The sequence below is a fragment of the Mandrillus leucophaeus genome, unplaced genomic scaffold (genome assembly GCF_000951045.1).
Source record: "Mandrillus leucophaeus isolate KB7577 unplaced genomic scaffold, Mleu.le_1.0 Scaffold870, whole genome shotgun sequence".
Taxonomy (NCBI): domain Eukaryota; kingdom Metazoa; phylum Chordata; class Mammalia; order Primates; family Cercopithecidae; genus Mandrillus; species Mandrillus leucophaeus.
In genome coordinates, this window is record NW_012109475.1 from 192,332 (window position 1) to 206,524 (window position 14,193).

The window sequence follows — 14,193 nt, forward strand, 5'->3', positions numbered from 1 at the left end:
CTTGTCCAGCCGTGCTTGGAAAGGAAATCCCCTTTGTGTGGACTGATGAGTTCCAAGGCCAGTGAGGCTGGTGAGTGATGTGGACGGCTAAGGAGCAAGGGAGGCTGGGGACCTGGGTTCTGGGGCAACAGAGGTTTCGCCATTCTGGGACCAACTGCCCTGTGGCTCCAGCTACTGGGCAGAGACAGCAAACTGCCTATTTCCCAACCAGGAGAAGCCAGAAATCAGGATTCAGAAACTCTGTATTATGAAAGTGGAATTTATGTTAAAATTCTCACACACACGGAGCAGGAGAAACGGAAGCCAATTGGGCTTTCCGGGGTCTTCTGCCCTCCACACTGAAACCTCAGGCCCAGCCTCTGCACAGAGGGGTGGGAAGGCACAGTTTGTGAACACCCACCTGAGGCAAGGAGGTCCCAGAGAGGGAGTGTTGTCATCCCAGGGCCATGTCGCGGGGAGGGAGGGAGCCTGGTGCTTGGCAGTCACCCCACAGGCACTGGTCACCCACAGAAAGGAACTCAGACCTCCCTCCAGGAGGCGGGGGCAAGGAGGGAGGGAGCAGCTCCTTTTCCTTGCACCCAGGTCTTTTGGGGGAGACCAGACCAGGGGCAGGGAACTGGCTTAGGACCCCCTGTTCACTCCGGCATCCCCTTCTGCCTCCAGAGTCTTCTACTGGTGCCCCAGAGGCTGCATCCAGGCCGCAAGAACAGCGAGGCCCCGAGTGACTGCGCCATGTGGCTGCTCATGGAGCCTCCGGCCGGTGGCCCTTGCGGTGGATGACCAGCTGCGACTTCCAGTCGAAGGCGCGGCCACAGTCACTGCAGAAGTGGCGCCGCTGGCCCGTGTGGCCCTTGCGGTGGATGACCAGCTGCGACTTCCAGCTGAAGCTGCACCCGCACTCCTCACATGGGTAGCTCCGGGGGCCTGCGAGTGAATGTCGGGGGTGGCGCGGAAAGGCCAGCTCCCCTTGCGGTGGCTTCTCTGTGCCTTCCCCGGCGGCTAGCCCTGGGGACTGCGCACCTGGCCCACTCGTGTGTGTCCGGTGGTGGATGACGAACACTGACTTCCAGTCAAAGCCGCGGCCACACTGCTCGCACGTGTAGGGCTTCCTAGGGGTGGTACCCGGCTCCAGTCTCATCTCTGTGGGTGTGGGCTGAGTGGGCACTGGTGGTGTCCCTGGGCGCGCAGTGGGGGCAGGAGTGGTGACCTCAGGCAGGCCCTCCCAGGCTGCAGGCCCTGGGCCCTGGGGCGGCTGGGCCTCTGGGCAGCCGGGTGGACCCTCACTCTCATTTCCTGGGGGCAGGGGCAAACCAGGTGAGTTCCGGCACTCGGCACCCCCTCCCTCAGGCTTGTGGCTGTGGCACAAGCTCCCATCCCCCCAAGAGTGGGTGGCTCAAGTCCCCCCCATACAGGAGGGGTGATTCAGGCTGGATGGTGTGGGGCACTCACCTGAGCGCAGGCTTCTGCAGACGCCTGTCCCCAGGAGCAGCATCCCCAGCTCTGACTGGGCCTGTGCCTCTGGCTGGTGGGGCGGTAACCCTGCCCGGGTGGGGGGCACAGTTAGGCGCAGGGTTTGCGTGAAGGAGGGGTGGGGTGGGTTCTGGCAGGAGACAGGGTGTTCCTTTGGAAGGTGGGAGAGCTGGGTAGGGCTGGTAACAGAGAGTCCCTGCCCAGCTAGGGTGGGTGCAGGCCCCAGGGAGAGGGGCGGGGTGGGGCTGGCTGGTCCTCACCCAGGGAGACCACCGTGCCGTACTTCTCCAGCATCGTATCCCAGTACAGTTCCTTCTGTGACCGGTCCAGCAGCCCCCACTCCTCCTGCGGATGTGGCCCATCACTGTAGGTGTCCTTCTACTCCTCCCCTGCCCTATCTGGTTCACATTCTTACTACCCGGGGGAGTCAGTAGGTTACCTATGCCTCATCTGCCCCTCCTGCTGAGAATGATCTCGAGGTGGGTGTTTGTTAAGTGCTAGGGTCCTCTTTCAGATCACCTGACCAGTGCAGCTGCTAGCTCTCATCCCCCTCCACTACCCCACCCTGCTGAGAGGGAGGGCCTGGCAGCATTACAGGGACCTGAGTGAGTTTATCAAGGAATGAACTCCCTGCTTGGGGGTCAGCCCTCCTTGCCTCCTGAGTCCCACCATCTGGGGCTTTGCTGGGTTGGGAAAATCATCCTGAGGGACAAGCTGTGGCAAGTCCAGGCGCAGGAAGGTGGCAGCTGTGAGGAGCCACAGCCAGAGATAGTGCTGGCTGGACATGAGGACACTATGGGAAGTGCAGCCTACCCACCCTGGCTCACTTTCTGATTGTGCCATGGGGCTGTGGAGGGAGCCTGGAAGGACTTCTCAGCCTTGAAACACATCTCAACCAGCAATGCTGCTGAAGCTCCCAGTGGAGCTGTTAGAAGCAGAGGAGCTGGGAGAGGAAAAGGCCTTGCTGCCCACACTTGGGAACCAAGTGATCCAGGTAGCAGGGGCCTCAAGCTGAGCTTCCAGAGCCAACAGGTGGCCTCTGAGGAAACCCCTGGGAGAGAAGGGACTTTGGGCATGTCCCAGGAAGAGTGTCTCCATCTGGTCTCAGGTGTGGGGGAGTCCTGCCACAGCTGGTCATCTTGTCCCCTCCCCAGCTACACGCAAACGTTCAAATCCCCAGGTTCTGGCTCAGGACCTCTGAGAGCAGCAAACCTCCCACCTGATTTCTCCGGAGGTGAGGAAGCCAAGCCCACCAGTTCCAGCCACTCTAAACTGCATTTTCATGGCTTGAGGCCCAAATCCTTTTTTTTTGTTTGTTTTTGACACACAGTTTTGCTCTTGTTGCCCAGGATGGAGCGCAGTGCTGCGATCTCGGCTCACTGCAACCTCTGCCTCCTGGGTTCAAGCGATTGTTTTGCCTCATCCTCCCTAGAAGCTGGGATTACAGGCGCCTGCCACCACTTCTGGCTAATTTTTGTATTTTTAGTAGAGATGGGGTTTCACCATGTTGGCCAGGCTGGCCTCAAACTCCTGACCTCAGGTGATCCACCCACCTCGGCCTCCCAAAGTGCTAGGATTACAGGTGTGAGCCACCATGTCCAGCGCCAAATCCTTTTCAATAATAGATCACCAGTCTGTCCCTCTGCCCCAGGGCCTGTGGAGAGGTACAGCTGTTACACACTCCACTTCTGGGCAGCAAAGAGTCACTAGCCAAGGAGCCTGGAAAACCACCGGGCAGAGGGCAGCCATGGGGACACTCCCTTCCCACACCTGGGGCCTACGCTTCCCACCTGGAGCGCTCACCTGAATCCTGGGAGGGTGGAAGGATGTGGAGGCTGCTTCTTGGTGTCCATGGTGCCCCTCAGGGGACTGCACTACAAGTGGAGGGCTGGAGGGTGCTGAAAAGTGGGGCAGATGGAAAGGTGGTGTCAGGGGCTGCCCACATGAGCCATGGCAGACAAGGAAATCCTCTGCTGTGTGACATGGCACATAGCCAGCCCTTGGCTCCTGCCTCCCAGGGCCCCATCCCAGACAGGGACATCCACATTCATTTCAGGAGTCCCGGCCTTGACACAACCTCTCCTGGGACTCCCACCCTAGCCAGGAGTGTCCACACTTCCTCCAGGAAGCTTCCATCCTGGGTGGACCCCAATCTCACCCATTTCCTGTCCATCGACATTGGGCTCCTCCTTCACACTGCAGCTGAGCTGGACAGACCCCTCTATTCTGGTGTCCTGGGGACCCTCTCCAGGGGACTCCACTGTCCCTGAGGGGTGGGGGCTCCCCAGTGGTTCCTCTGTTTTCTGAGCTGCAGGGAGCACCTCCTGCTTCAGGATGTGTGCTGTGATCTGAGGAGAAGAAATAAGTCAAAAGGGTTCTAGCCAGGGTCTATCCCTCCAAGAAGCTGATGCCAGCCACACTCACCCAGCCCAACAGTTGCCCAGGGTCATGCTGTAGTCCTTCGACTAGGGCAGCGGCCTCCTCAGGACTGCCTGGCCGCTGACCGCGCACCCAGGCCTGGATCTCGGGAGGCAGTGTGCCCAGAAACTGCTCCAGCACCAGCATCTCCAGCATCTGCTCCTTGGAGTGTGCCTCAGGCTGCAGCCACTGGCGACACAGCTCACGCAGCCGGGCCAGGGCTTCTCGGGGACCTGCCACCTCCTGGTAGCGGAACCCTCGGAAGCGGAGGCGGGCAGTCTCAGGCTCCTCGAGGGCAGTCTCTGGGTCCATGAGGGGCAGGCATGGGGGACCCAGAGGAGATGGCATTTTTGCTCAAGGGGGGTGGTCTTGGAATCGTCAAGATGGGCCTACAGAAAAGGAAGGGTCAGAACGTCAGCCAAGAGAATCTGGCCAGGGAAAGGCAGACACCAGGCCCCGCCCAGGGAGCTGAGACCAGGACCAAGTGTACTCTGAGGCCAGAGGAGGTAAAGCCAAGAAAGCTTCATGGAAGGAGGAGGGTCACAGGAGCTAAACAATGATGCCAAATGAGGGCAGGAGAAAGTCTCGGGGACAAATGCTTGGACGCAAGGTGTCCAAGGAGCTTCCCAGAAATTGCAAACAGGTCCAATAGGTGACTGCTGGAAGATGACGGTAAAGAGGTGGAGAAGAACAGTCATCAGAGTTCCAGGGCCAGGCTGAGGAGCCACAGACAGTGCCTAGCCGAGGTGGGAGGAGAGTGGTCCAGGGAGGCAGGGGCTAGAAGGTGGAGCCAGGCTGTAAAGTACGGGGGCAAGTCTCCCTCCACAATCTCGGGGATGCTGACTGGGTGGGACCTCCCTTAGGACTGGCTCTGGGGAGGGGTCACGTGGGGCCTATGGGGCAAGGCAAGGGCCGATGTGGACACCGTGCTCGCTGACCACAGCGAACCGTGGATGACTCACACTGCCGGGGCCCGTGCATGTAAAAACGAAAGGCAAACGCCAAGAAAAACGGGGCCAGCGCTCCACGTTGCGTGCGTCGAGGGATGGCCACAGCACCCCGGCCCTGAGGGTCTGGAGTGAAACACGCCCACCTGGACTGGCCTGAGAGACCAGGCCTGATACCCGGCCTATCCGAGGGATGCTCGAACTTCGGGGTCTGTTTCCCAAAGGGGAAGGCAAGAGGGAGGTGTTCCAAGAGGACGTGCCCGGGCCGGCCCCCCGGAGCGGTGTTGAGGGGGAGGAAGGGCCCGTGTGAAGGCTGAGCCAACGCGCGGGGCCTGTCGGGAGGTGGGCGGGCCCCCAGGGCGCCGAGAGCAGGGGCTGTGCAGGCCCGAGGGCGGCCCCAAACCCTCCCACGGGGCGGAACGGCTGCGCCGCCTCTGGCAGCCTGCGCTCACCTCTACCCCGGAGCCGTTGCTGGGAGGCCGCTTCCCGGAAGCGGCGCCGCGCAACGCGGGGAGCCTTAGCGGGGAGTTGCCCCGGCGACGCCGCGCCGACCAATCTCTCGCCTGCACCGAAGGCACCACCCACGCCCTTTGAACTACGTTTCCCATGAGCGTCCGCCAGACAGGCGCGGCCGTGGCCCGCGGACTAGCATTTGCAGCAGCCTTTGAGGCCGGAGAGAGGCGCTCTGTTCCTCTAGGAGGTGCCGCAGAGGCCGCGTTATATGGACTCCCTCCGCCCTGGGAGCAGCTCTCCCCATGCTGTGAACCCGCGCGTCTGTACAGTGGACCGGTTCCTATTGGCAGGTGAGGGGAGAGGCAGGAGGTTTTACCCAATCAGAGGGGGCGCTTGCTTGGCCCTCGCCGCTCCCACGCCATTTCCCGCGGGCAGCCCCCAGAAAACAGGGCATATCCGCCCGCCTGCAGCTGTTCCCATGGCAACCTTCAGGCGCGTTGCCTCGACCTCCGAAGAGGCTGGAAGTGGCGGCCCAGTGGTTTCCTGGGTCGAGTAGTTCGCTGGCGCTCGCTTCCAAGTGGTCCCGGGAGAGGCGGGGGTGTGGAAGACCACCCTGAGCCTGGGCTTTCTCCCGGCGGGAGGGTGCGAGGGCCTTCTTTGACCCGTTAAGCGCCCTGAGGAGGTACCGACGGTTGTGACCGCAGTCTCTGACGTCTTCAGATGTCAGTCCTACAAAGTTGGGAGCGGAAGTTTCCCTCCAGGCTGATGGGACGTGCTCAACTGTTTATTTCCCTTTTATTTAATTTGGGGAGCAGAACTAGACAGGGTGACACTAGTGTCTCCCAATAAGCAGTGTTAGTTTTCTGTTATCTGTGGGGTCAGTTTTGCTTCCACACTTAAAGTGGCCGAGCCATGAATTATTCAGTCCTAAATTACACCACCTGTTTTGGTTTCTTTGGATACCTGGGAATCCCTGCTGCCTGCTCCGGATGAAAAGCAATGGCCTTAATCGCTGATTTGAAGCACTGAGCGTGTGCGTGGGTAAGACCTGTCAACTCGGAGCTTTCCAGAGGCCTCCTCAGGTTGTTTTTGGGGATGAGGTGCTTAGGTCTTTTCTCTGGGACTATGCGTAGTCTCAGAAAACAAAAAAACTTTCACCCTCCACCAGGTGGGGAGAGCAGTGGGGCGTTAAGGGCTTCTTCAGTAGCTGTTCCCCAGGCAGCTTTGTTATAGGTCTCCCGTCTCCGGGCTGCTGGTTCTCAGCCTTCTGCAGTTCTGGAGTCAGCCTGGTGGGAACTCTCTCCACTTCCCCAAGTCGCCACGCAGTATTTGGCCTTCCCTAACGTAGTGACAGCTCTCATCCATGTCTAGCTTAGGCATGCCATTGCTCCTGACTCCTCTTTCACCATCCTCATACTTGTGGGTTTATGTGTTTTAAATACTCCCCTCTGTGGTTTCAGTGGATTTCTGAGCCCACTGAGATGCAGGTGTTCAGTCTGACCTTTTGACCTAGAAGCCCGGGGATACTTTTACAGTCACTACCTACTCAAAAGTAAGAGCAGAGAGGGAGGTTGGAGGGAGGTCAGCTGAGGGGCCAAGACCTGCGTGGAGGCCGGAGCCTAGGCTGGGGGCCACTGACCAGTCATGGGTTTGGGGAGGGGGAGATTGGAAGAGGGTGGACAAACTGAGGGACAACAGGGGCACAAGCAGATACGGAAAGGAGTCTGATGGAGGGCGGAGGCTGGTGGGAAGACAAGGTAGGGCACTGAGCCCAGCCTGAGGGGTCAGGCGGGCTCAGGGCAGAAACTTTGTTCAAGAAGCATCTATCAAAGGCACAGAAATGATTTCATGTAACTCTCTGGGTAGCTACTTGACAGATGCTTTTGCTCCTGACTCCCATGGGCTCCCCCAGAAAAGTGCTCTTTCAGGCAGGGAAGGGTTATTGTCTGCATTTCACAGCTCTGCAGACTTAGTGGGGGACAATGGTTCAGGGACCTACTGGGATTCTGGTGGCCCAAGTCTTGCAGGCTCCAGGGGAGCTGGGTCCTCTGTGTCTCCTCACAGATGGAAGAATCTGGCCCCAATATCAAGTAAGTGGGGCCTGAGTCTGCTCTTTGTGTATAGGGCAGGATAGCTGCAAGATCTTGGAAGATGGGATGGAGTGCCCACTGGTCTGGAGGCAGCCTTGCAGGGTCACCACATGGCCACGCCCTCTATCTCAGCAGCAGAAGGGACACAGCCCTGCCTTGGTTTCTCCACCTACCATCCTCCCATTGCCAGGATCCACCAGGACTCATCTCCTAGCCCAGCTGCTGCTCCAGGCAGCCCCACTCTATCCCATTTCATCGAGCTCCTGGCTCCCACAACCCACCTCTGGCCCTGAAAAGGATACAGGTATCCCACTCCCTCCCTGGGCCGCAGACAGGCTGCACCTCTACTCTGTGGCCTCTTGAGGGTACCCAGGTTGAAGTCAAGTCCAGGAACTTCTGTGATGATGACAAACGCTGATGGCATGTCAGGGTATGTTCAATACCATCTGCACTGTATGAGGGTGAAATGGGTGTCAGGTTGCGACCGTTCACACACGTTTAAAAAGAAACCTTTATCAGAGAAGCTCTTTGAACTGTTATTGAAAACAACCATGTTCTGGAGGTCCCAACTGCTGTACAGGAAGCTGCAACACCTATTCCGAGTTGCAGAAGCTAGTCGGTTTTTTTTTTTTTCCCATTAAGGAGAACATGAATTTGCTTGGAGGTGAGGCTCCAGGTAGGGACACGGCCTGGTCTGCTGAAGGCCACAGGAAGCAAATGGCCCCCAGTCCACCCTCCTGTCCCGGCCATGCAGGGCCATTACACTGGGGTGGGGAGGTCCTCAGGAGGGTGTCACACATGGCCTTAGGTAATAGCAAGTCCTTCCTATTCAGCTCTCTGTCCAGCCTCCAAATGAGGAGGGATAATGGGGGTAAGGTGAGACAGGGGCTGGGGGGGAAGTGGCCACCACACCCAGCAAAAATGAGCAGCTCCATCTTGTCTGAAGTTATCATCATCCCCTCAGGTGTAAAGGCTCCTCATCACATCGACTTTGATAAGCGAGTCAGTGACAGGCCTTGGCCAAGCTGAGACTTGGGTGAACACCTGAACGAGTGCCACTGGAAAGCCTGTCCTTCCAAAGCTGAGAGTCACATGTTCCCCCATGGGCATCCCTCTCCTGAGTCGGCTATGTGTGTGAAGCCAGGCCAGGCCCTCATACCTGACCAACCAGAGTGCAGCCCAGGAGATGAGGCATCTGGATGCTGGATCAGTCCACCCGGACTTGGGTACCGACTCCACTGTGTGCCATGGGAAACTCACCTTCCCCTTTGTGTCAGTTTCCTCATCTTCCAAGTCAGGATACCAGCCACAGCAGCCATCTCACAGGGCTTCAGGAGAAATTTCCCAGCACTCAGGACGGGAGCTGGCAGTGAGCACGTGTTGGCTCTCATTAGGACCCCACCTGTCAGCGTCTGCAAACATGATGTTCAGTGGACCCAAACCTTTTCCTTTCCCAGAGGTGGTGGCTGACACTGAGCGCCCACACCCTGATCCCCAGTCCCTTGTGGTCTCTTGTCTGCTAGGCTGGCCTCTAGGAAGCCTTGGATGAACAGAGGCAGTGGTGGGTTGAGAATACCCTCAGTGGGCATCTATCCAGCAGCCAGTTTGTGTGCAGCTGTCATAAGTTTCTCTAGGCCACCCCCAACCCATGCCCGCATCCCCCTCACCTTAGCAGCCACTGTCAACACACGAAGCAGCACCACAGTGCAGTGCTGTGACTGTCCACCTCCTACTGGCTCGGAATAGTCTCGGCCCCACTGGAGTTCAGCCACCACATCCTCCCCATGAGGCTTCTGTAGTGCTACCTCTTTGGGGATGGAGGTGTGATCTGTGGGTGAACTGGCAAATCCTGTCCCCAAGTGCAAATGAAATCACAGCCAAAGCCCTGACTAGCAAGCACGGGGCTTTTTCTCTGCTGTGGATCTGCAGAGGACATATGCCCTTTAGCTGTGGACGGGATTCACACAAGGCCAGGGCTGCAACCTGTGACCTCAGACCTCCCCTGGCTCCGAGACTGCGGCTGGGCCCGAGGCGGGAGTGGGCTCGGTTTCCTTCCCTGGCGCACCTTCTGATGATGTCGCGGAAACAGACCTGGCCTGGGGGTGCAAGCTGGCCCTGGATCGCCGGACGGGCTTCTCGCCGGTATGGATCCTCTGGTGGTGGAAGAGGGCCGGGCGCTCACGGAAGGCGCGGCCACACTGCGTGCACACGAAGGGCTTCTCGCCCGTGTGAATGCGCCGGTGGCTCAGCAGCACAGCGCCCTTAGCGAAGGCCTTGCCACAGTCCCCACAGCGGAAGGGCCGCTCGCCCGTGTGCAGGAGCTGGTGCTGGGTGAGGTTGGAGCTGTGGCTAAAGGCGCGGCCGCACTGTGGGCAGGCGAAGGGCTTCTCGCCTGTGTGCACGCGCTGGTGCTTAAAGAGCGAGGAGCCCTGGCTGAAGGCGGCACCACAGAGCGCGCACACAAAGGGCTTCTCGCCCGTGTGCGTACGCTCGTGCTGGATCAGGTGCGAGTTGCGGCAGAAGCGGCGGCCACACTGTGCGCAGGCATAGGGACGCCCGCCCGCGTGGATCTTGCGGTGCTGGCTGAGGTTGGAGCCGTGGCTGAAGGCCTTGCCGCACTCGGAGCAGCTGAAGGACTTCTCGGCCGTGTGGATGCGCTGGTGCCGCACCAGTGAGGAGCTGTGCCGGAAGGCCTTGCCGCACACGGGGCAGGCGTAGGGCGTCTCGCCGCTGTGAATGCGCTGGTGCTGCGTCAGGTGCGACGTCTGGCTGAAGGCCTTGCCGCACTGGGCGCACTCGTAGGGCCGCTCCCCGGTGTGGGTGCGTAGGTGCTTGAGGAGGTCGGAGCTCTTCACGAACACTTTGCTGCACGCCCTGCATTCGAAGGACTTCTCCCCAGCGGGGAGAGCCTCGCCCAGCTCATCCCAGGTGGAAGGTTCCTGGCCACCGAGGAGTCTCTGAGGCTCCTGCCAAGTCGGACCCATTCCATGATGCCCTCGACCGCTGGCGGCCTCCAGATCCGGGGCATTCCCGAAGGCTCTCCCAGGGACCTCCTGTGCACATGGCTTCTGCCGCTCAGGGGTCCTGGGCCGCCTCCCAGGCACCGGGTGCTCTGTGAGGGTCTTTTCCCTAAGCTGGCCGCCCTCAGGAGGCCTAAGCGGGGAGGTCAGTCGCAGGCTGACGCTGGCTTGCCCACTGCCCGAGCCTAGCAGGAGTCTCTCCCAGTAGATCACCGACACCCCTGTGGGTTTTCTCTCCCGAGATGGGGAGGCACTCCGTTGTCGCTGCAGGCTTTTTACACTGTGGTAGGCACCAGCAACTGGGAAGATGCTAGTAGTCATCCCAGGTGGGGTATCTGGGAAAGTTCGTGGCCATTCTCCAGAAACATCTCCATCCTCTGCCACACTCCAGGAACCTAAAGGCAGAGAAACGGTGGTTGCCGGGGGCATCCTGGTTAGGAGAGGACCAGGGCAGGTTGAGTGGACAGGCAAGAAGGAACCGGGGCAGGGGGGCTGACACAAAAGCTTAGGGGAAAAGTAGAGGCGAGGCCGGCCCTCCAGGAGAGGGCTGGGGTTTGAAGGAACCATCTGCCCTGACAGGTGTGGCACTGACTACACTGGGGACTCCCATGAGCAAGACGGCAGGCCCCAGACACCCAGGATGTGAAGCTGAGAAAACTGAGCAGCTGCTGTATGCCACATACATCTCCACACTGGCTATTCCGCCCATCTCCTGTCCATTGCTCACCTATGGTCCCCCCGGCTCAGGCACCCACTCCCCAACCTGCTCGTGCAATGACTTCCATCCAGTGCTCTATACTCCTGAATCCTGCTTACTGCCTCCCTCTCCCACCACACCAGGAGCCCCAGAAAAGCAGGACTAGGATCATCCTGATTGAGGCTGTGCCTACATTGCCTGGAATGGGCCTGGCCACTGTGAGCACTCAGGAAATGTTTGCTGAACACAAAGATGAATGATGGGTGACAGATATGACCCATTAATTATGGCAGAGACGCCGGGCGCGGTGGCTCACGCCTGTAATCCCAGCACTTTGGGAGGCTGGGGCGGGCAGATCACGAGGTCAGGAGATCCAGACTATCCTGGCTAACACGGTGAAACCCCGTCTCTACTAAAAATACAAAAAATTAGCCGGGTGCTGTGGCGGGTGCCTGTGGGCCCAGCTACTCGGGAGGCTGAGGCAGGAGAATGGCATGAACCCGGGAGGCGGAGCTTGCAGTGAGCCAAGGTCGCGTCACTGCGCTCCAGCCTGGGCGACAGAGCAAGACTCAGTCTCAAAAAAAAAAAAAAAAATTATGGCAGTGACTAGCCATGGAGGGTCTGAGGCCAGCCCAGCTGATGGCAGGACTCTGAGATGGTCTCACCACAGCCTGAGTACCCTTCTGTGTCAACCCAGCTCCTGTGCCCTTGGAGCGCCACCCTCAAGGGCAGCTAAGGCTGCAGCCTCCAGGAGGGGCTGATGATAGAAGGGAAGGGAATCAGGTGGGAGGCAGGTGAGGAGGGTGCTTCTGGGGAGTCCGGGAAGCAGGGACAGAGGCGTGGCCACAGGTTGCTCCCGAGTTCACCCCACCCTGAGCTCCCACTCACCAGGGTTGCGCCTCCTGTAGGTGTTCCTGGACAGGATCGTGTCCGTTCTGCTGGGAACCCAGGGCTCCTCGCCACGCTCAAGTTGGATGACCACACGAGGTCGAGAGGTGGAGAGTCCTGTGAGGAGGAGGTACAGGTTAGAGTCCAGCCCCAGCTCAAGACAACCGACCTCCAAACAGAGGGCAGGAGTCAGGGCTTCATGGAAACAGAAAACGTCATCTGTGCAACAGAATCTAAAGATGGCACAGGGCAAGGGGCTCACAGGAATAGCTCACTCACCCCAAGGCAGCAACTGTGCCCAGAGCACCAAAGGAAGGGGACTGAGCCCAGGCCTGGAGAAGCCACAGCTGGACAGGGCCAAAGGAAGTGGTTGAGCCAACCAGACTGCATGTCTACAGGACCAGACCCCTATTCCACATGACCCCTGGCTGCAAGGTATGGGCCTGCTCGTCAGCCACCAGGGAGGTGAGGGGCAGTCCCGGATAGTCAGCTTCTCATCAATTTGCCCGTTTCAGAGTATCCAGGACCTTACCCAGCGAGGCCACAAGTGCAAAGTTGTCCAGCATCACACGGCGGTACAGGGCCCTCTGGGCTGTGTCCAGGAGCCCCCACTCCTCCTGGGAGAAGTACACAGCCACATCCTCGAAGGCCATCTGGTCCTAAAAGAGCAGGGAGGAGGAGACAGGCATGGCCTAAGGCTGGGTTATCCAATCTTTTGGCTTCCCTGGGTCACACTGGAAGAATTGTCTTGGGCAACACATAAAATACACTAATGACAGCTGATGAGCTAGAAAAAAAGATTTGCAAAAACATCTCATGTTTTAAGAAAGTTTATGAACTTGTTCTGGGCTGCATTCAAAGCCATCCTGGGCCGTGGGTTGGACAAGCTTGGTTTAAGGTATGGCTGTGAGCCAGGACCAAGCTCCCCATCCCAATAGCCACCTCCCATGATGTCCCTCAGACACTCACCCTCCTTCCCTGGGTTCTGCCCCCACCATCTTCAGATGGCACTTCCCTCACATGTCTGGGAACCCTCCCCTCTGCCCTCCCTGACCAGACCCCAGATGCCTTCTTGGCCTCCCCACTGGCCACGCCATACACAAGCAAACTAGAGCAAGCCCTGGCTGAGCCCTCAGCTGCCACACCAAGGGCAGCCCCAGGTATCCACTCATGATTCAGCATGACCAGATGCGCCTTTCCTGCTCTTGGAACAAGAAACTCTGTAAGTCCCAGCTGGGGCTTCCCAGGCATACCCATCACTGGGACCCTTCCCTGCTGAGCCTGCTTGCCAGACATTTCCAGGCTGCTCATCCAACCTGAGGGACTGGATGATTTTCACCAGTTGCCACAGGGGAGCAGTCCCAAGAACCTGTGAACACAGGAACTCAATCCCTTCCTCTTTCCACGGTGTCCCCTCTCTTTCTTCCCCTCTGTTGCCACCCTTTCCTCCTCAGCTGGGTGCTAGGCTCTTCCCAATAGCCCCAGTCATCCCAGCTGGTCTTCTTCACCCTCAAGCCATAACTGCCCACACCTGGCTGAGTCCCTACCCATTCCTTAGTCCAGTTCATAGGCCCTGTCCTCAGCCCAGGACACCAACAACGTCAGGTCCGGTGACATGACCAACCTGGGACATCCCAGACTCCTGAGCTTTCCCCCTAAAGGAAACCTGCTTTCCCTTCAATTCTCCTGTCTACAGCAGCTCCCTTCCTCCAGGCGCTCAGGCTGAACAACATGGAGCAGTTCGTTCTTCAAACAGCCCACACCTGATGCATCCGCAGATCCACCAGAATTCACCTGGCCGCTCACCTCCACTGCTGCCCAGACTGTGGCAGTCAGTTCTTCCCTTCATGCCGACACCCCTGCATGTCTGTTCTCCACGCAACAAACGGCGAAACCGTTTTAAAACCCCAACTCAGAGGATGTCCTGATTCTGTTCAAAACCCGACGCCCCCGAGAAAAAACCCACCTCCTTGCCTGCTACTGCAGCCACACACGTCCCCTCTCCCCCAGCTCCACATCGAGAGCGCTCAGTCCCAGAAGCTCCTGGGCTCCGGCTCCCCTCCCAGGTTTTGCACACGCAGGACTCTCCCCTCGGAGCTTCCTTCAGGACCTCAGCCCCCTGACTGCCGGAAGTCGGGAGCCCACCGGTGCCCTGGACACAGGGGTTTGCACTGACCCCCGCAACCCCCCAGGGCAGGGAGAGGAAGGAC

The 14,193-nt window shown here is 59.0% G+C and overlaps 2 protein-coding genes across 4 annotated transcripts in view; both read right to left on the minus strand.

The window, feature by feature from the left end:
- Positions 1-243: 243 nt before the first annotated feature.
- Positions 244-7,930, minus strand: ZNF446 (zinc finger protein 446). 2 transcript variants are annotated; one of them, XM_011969077.1, is made up of 7 exons: positions 5,288-7,930; positions 3,895-4,277; positions 3,629-3,818; positions 3,274-3,368; positions 1,731-1,815; positions 1,450-1,539; positions 244-1,293 (listed from the first exon to the last, which is right to left on the minus strand). In XM_011969077.1, exons 2-7 carry the CDS (start codon positions 4,234-4,236, stop codon positions 743-745), a joined length of 1,353 nt encoding a protein of 450 aa, XP_011824467.1. In that variant the 5' UTR covers positions 4,237-4,277; positions 5,288-7,930; the 3' UTR covers positions 244-742. The 2 variants fall into 2 exon arrangements, with proteins under 2 accessions (XP_011824467.1, XP_011824466.1); XM_011969076.1 differs by having other exon boundaries at positions 4,982-5,321.
- A 787-nt stretch (positions 7,931-8,717) lies between these two features.
- ZNF324 (zinc finger protein 324) overlaps positions 8,718-14,193 on the minus strand; it is a 14,178-nt gene continuing 8,702 nt past the window's right edge. Inside the window, exons 2-4 of one of the 2 annotated variants that reach the window (XM_011969075.1) lie at positions 12,511-12,642; positions 11,984-12,100; positions 8,718-10,793 (exon numbers count right to left, since the gene is read on the minus strand). In XM_011969075.1, coding sequence (XP_011824465.1) covers positions 9,370-10,719 — 1,350 coding nt within the window. In that variant the 5' untranslated portion in view covers positions 10,720-10,793; positions 11,984-12,100; positions 12,511-12,642 and the 3' untranslated portion in view covers positions 8,718-9,369. The remainder of the gene's footprint in view (positions 10,794-11,983; positions 12,101-12,510; positions 12,643-14,193) is intronic. The other variant, XM_011969074.1, reaches the window with a different exon arrangement.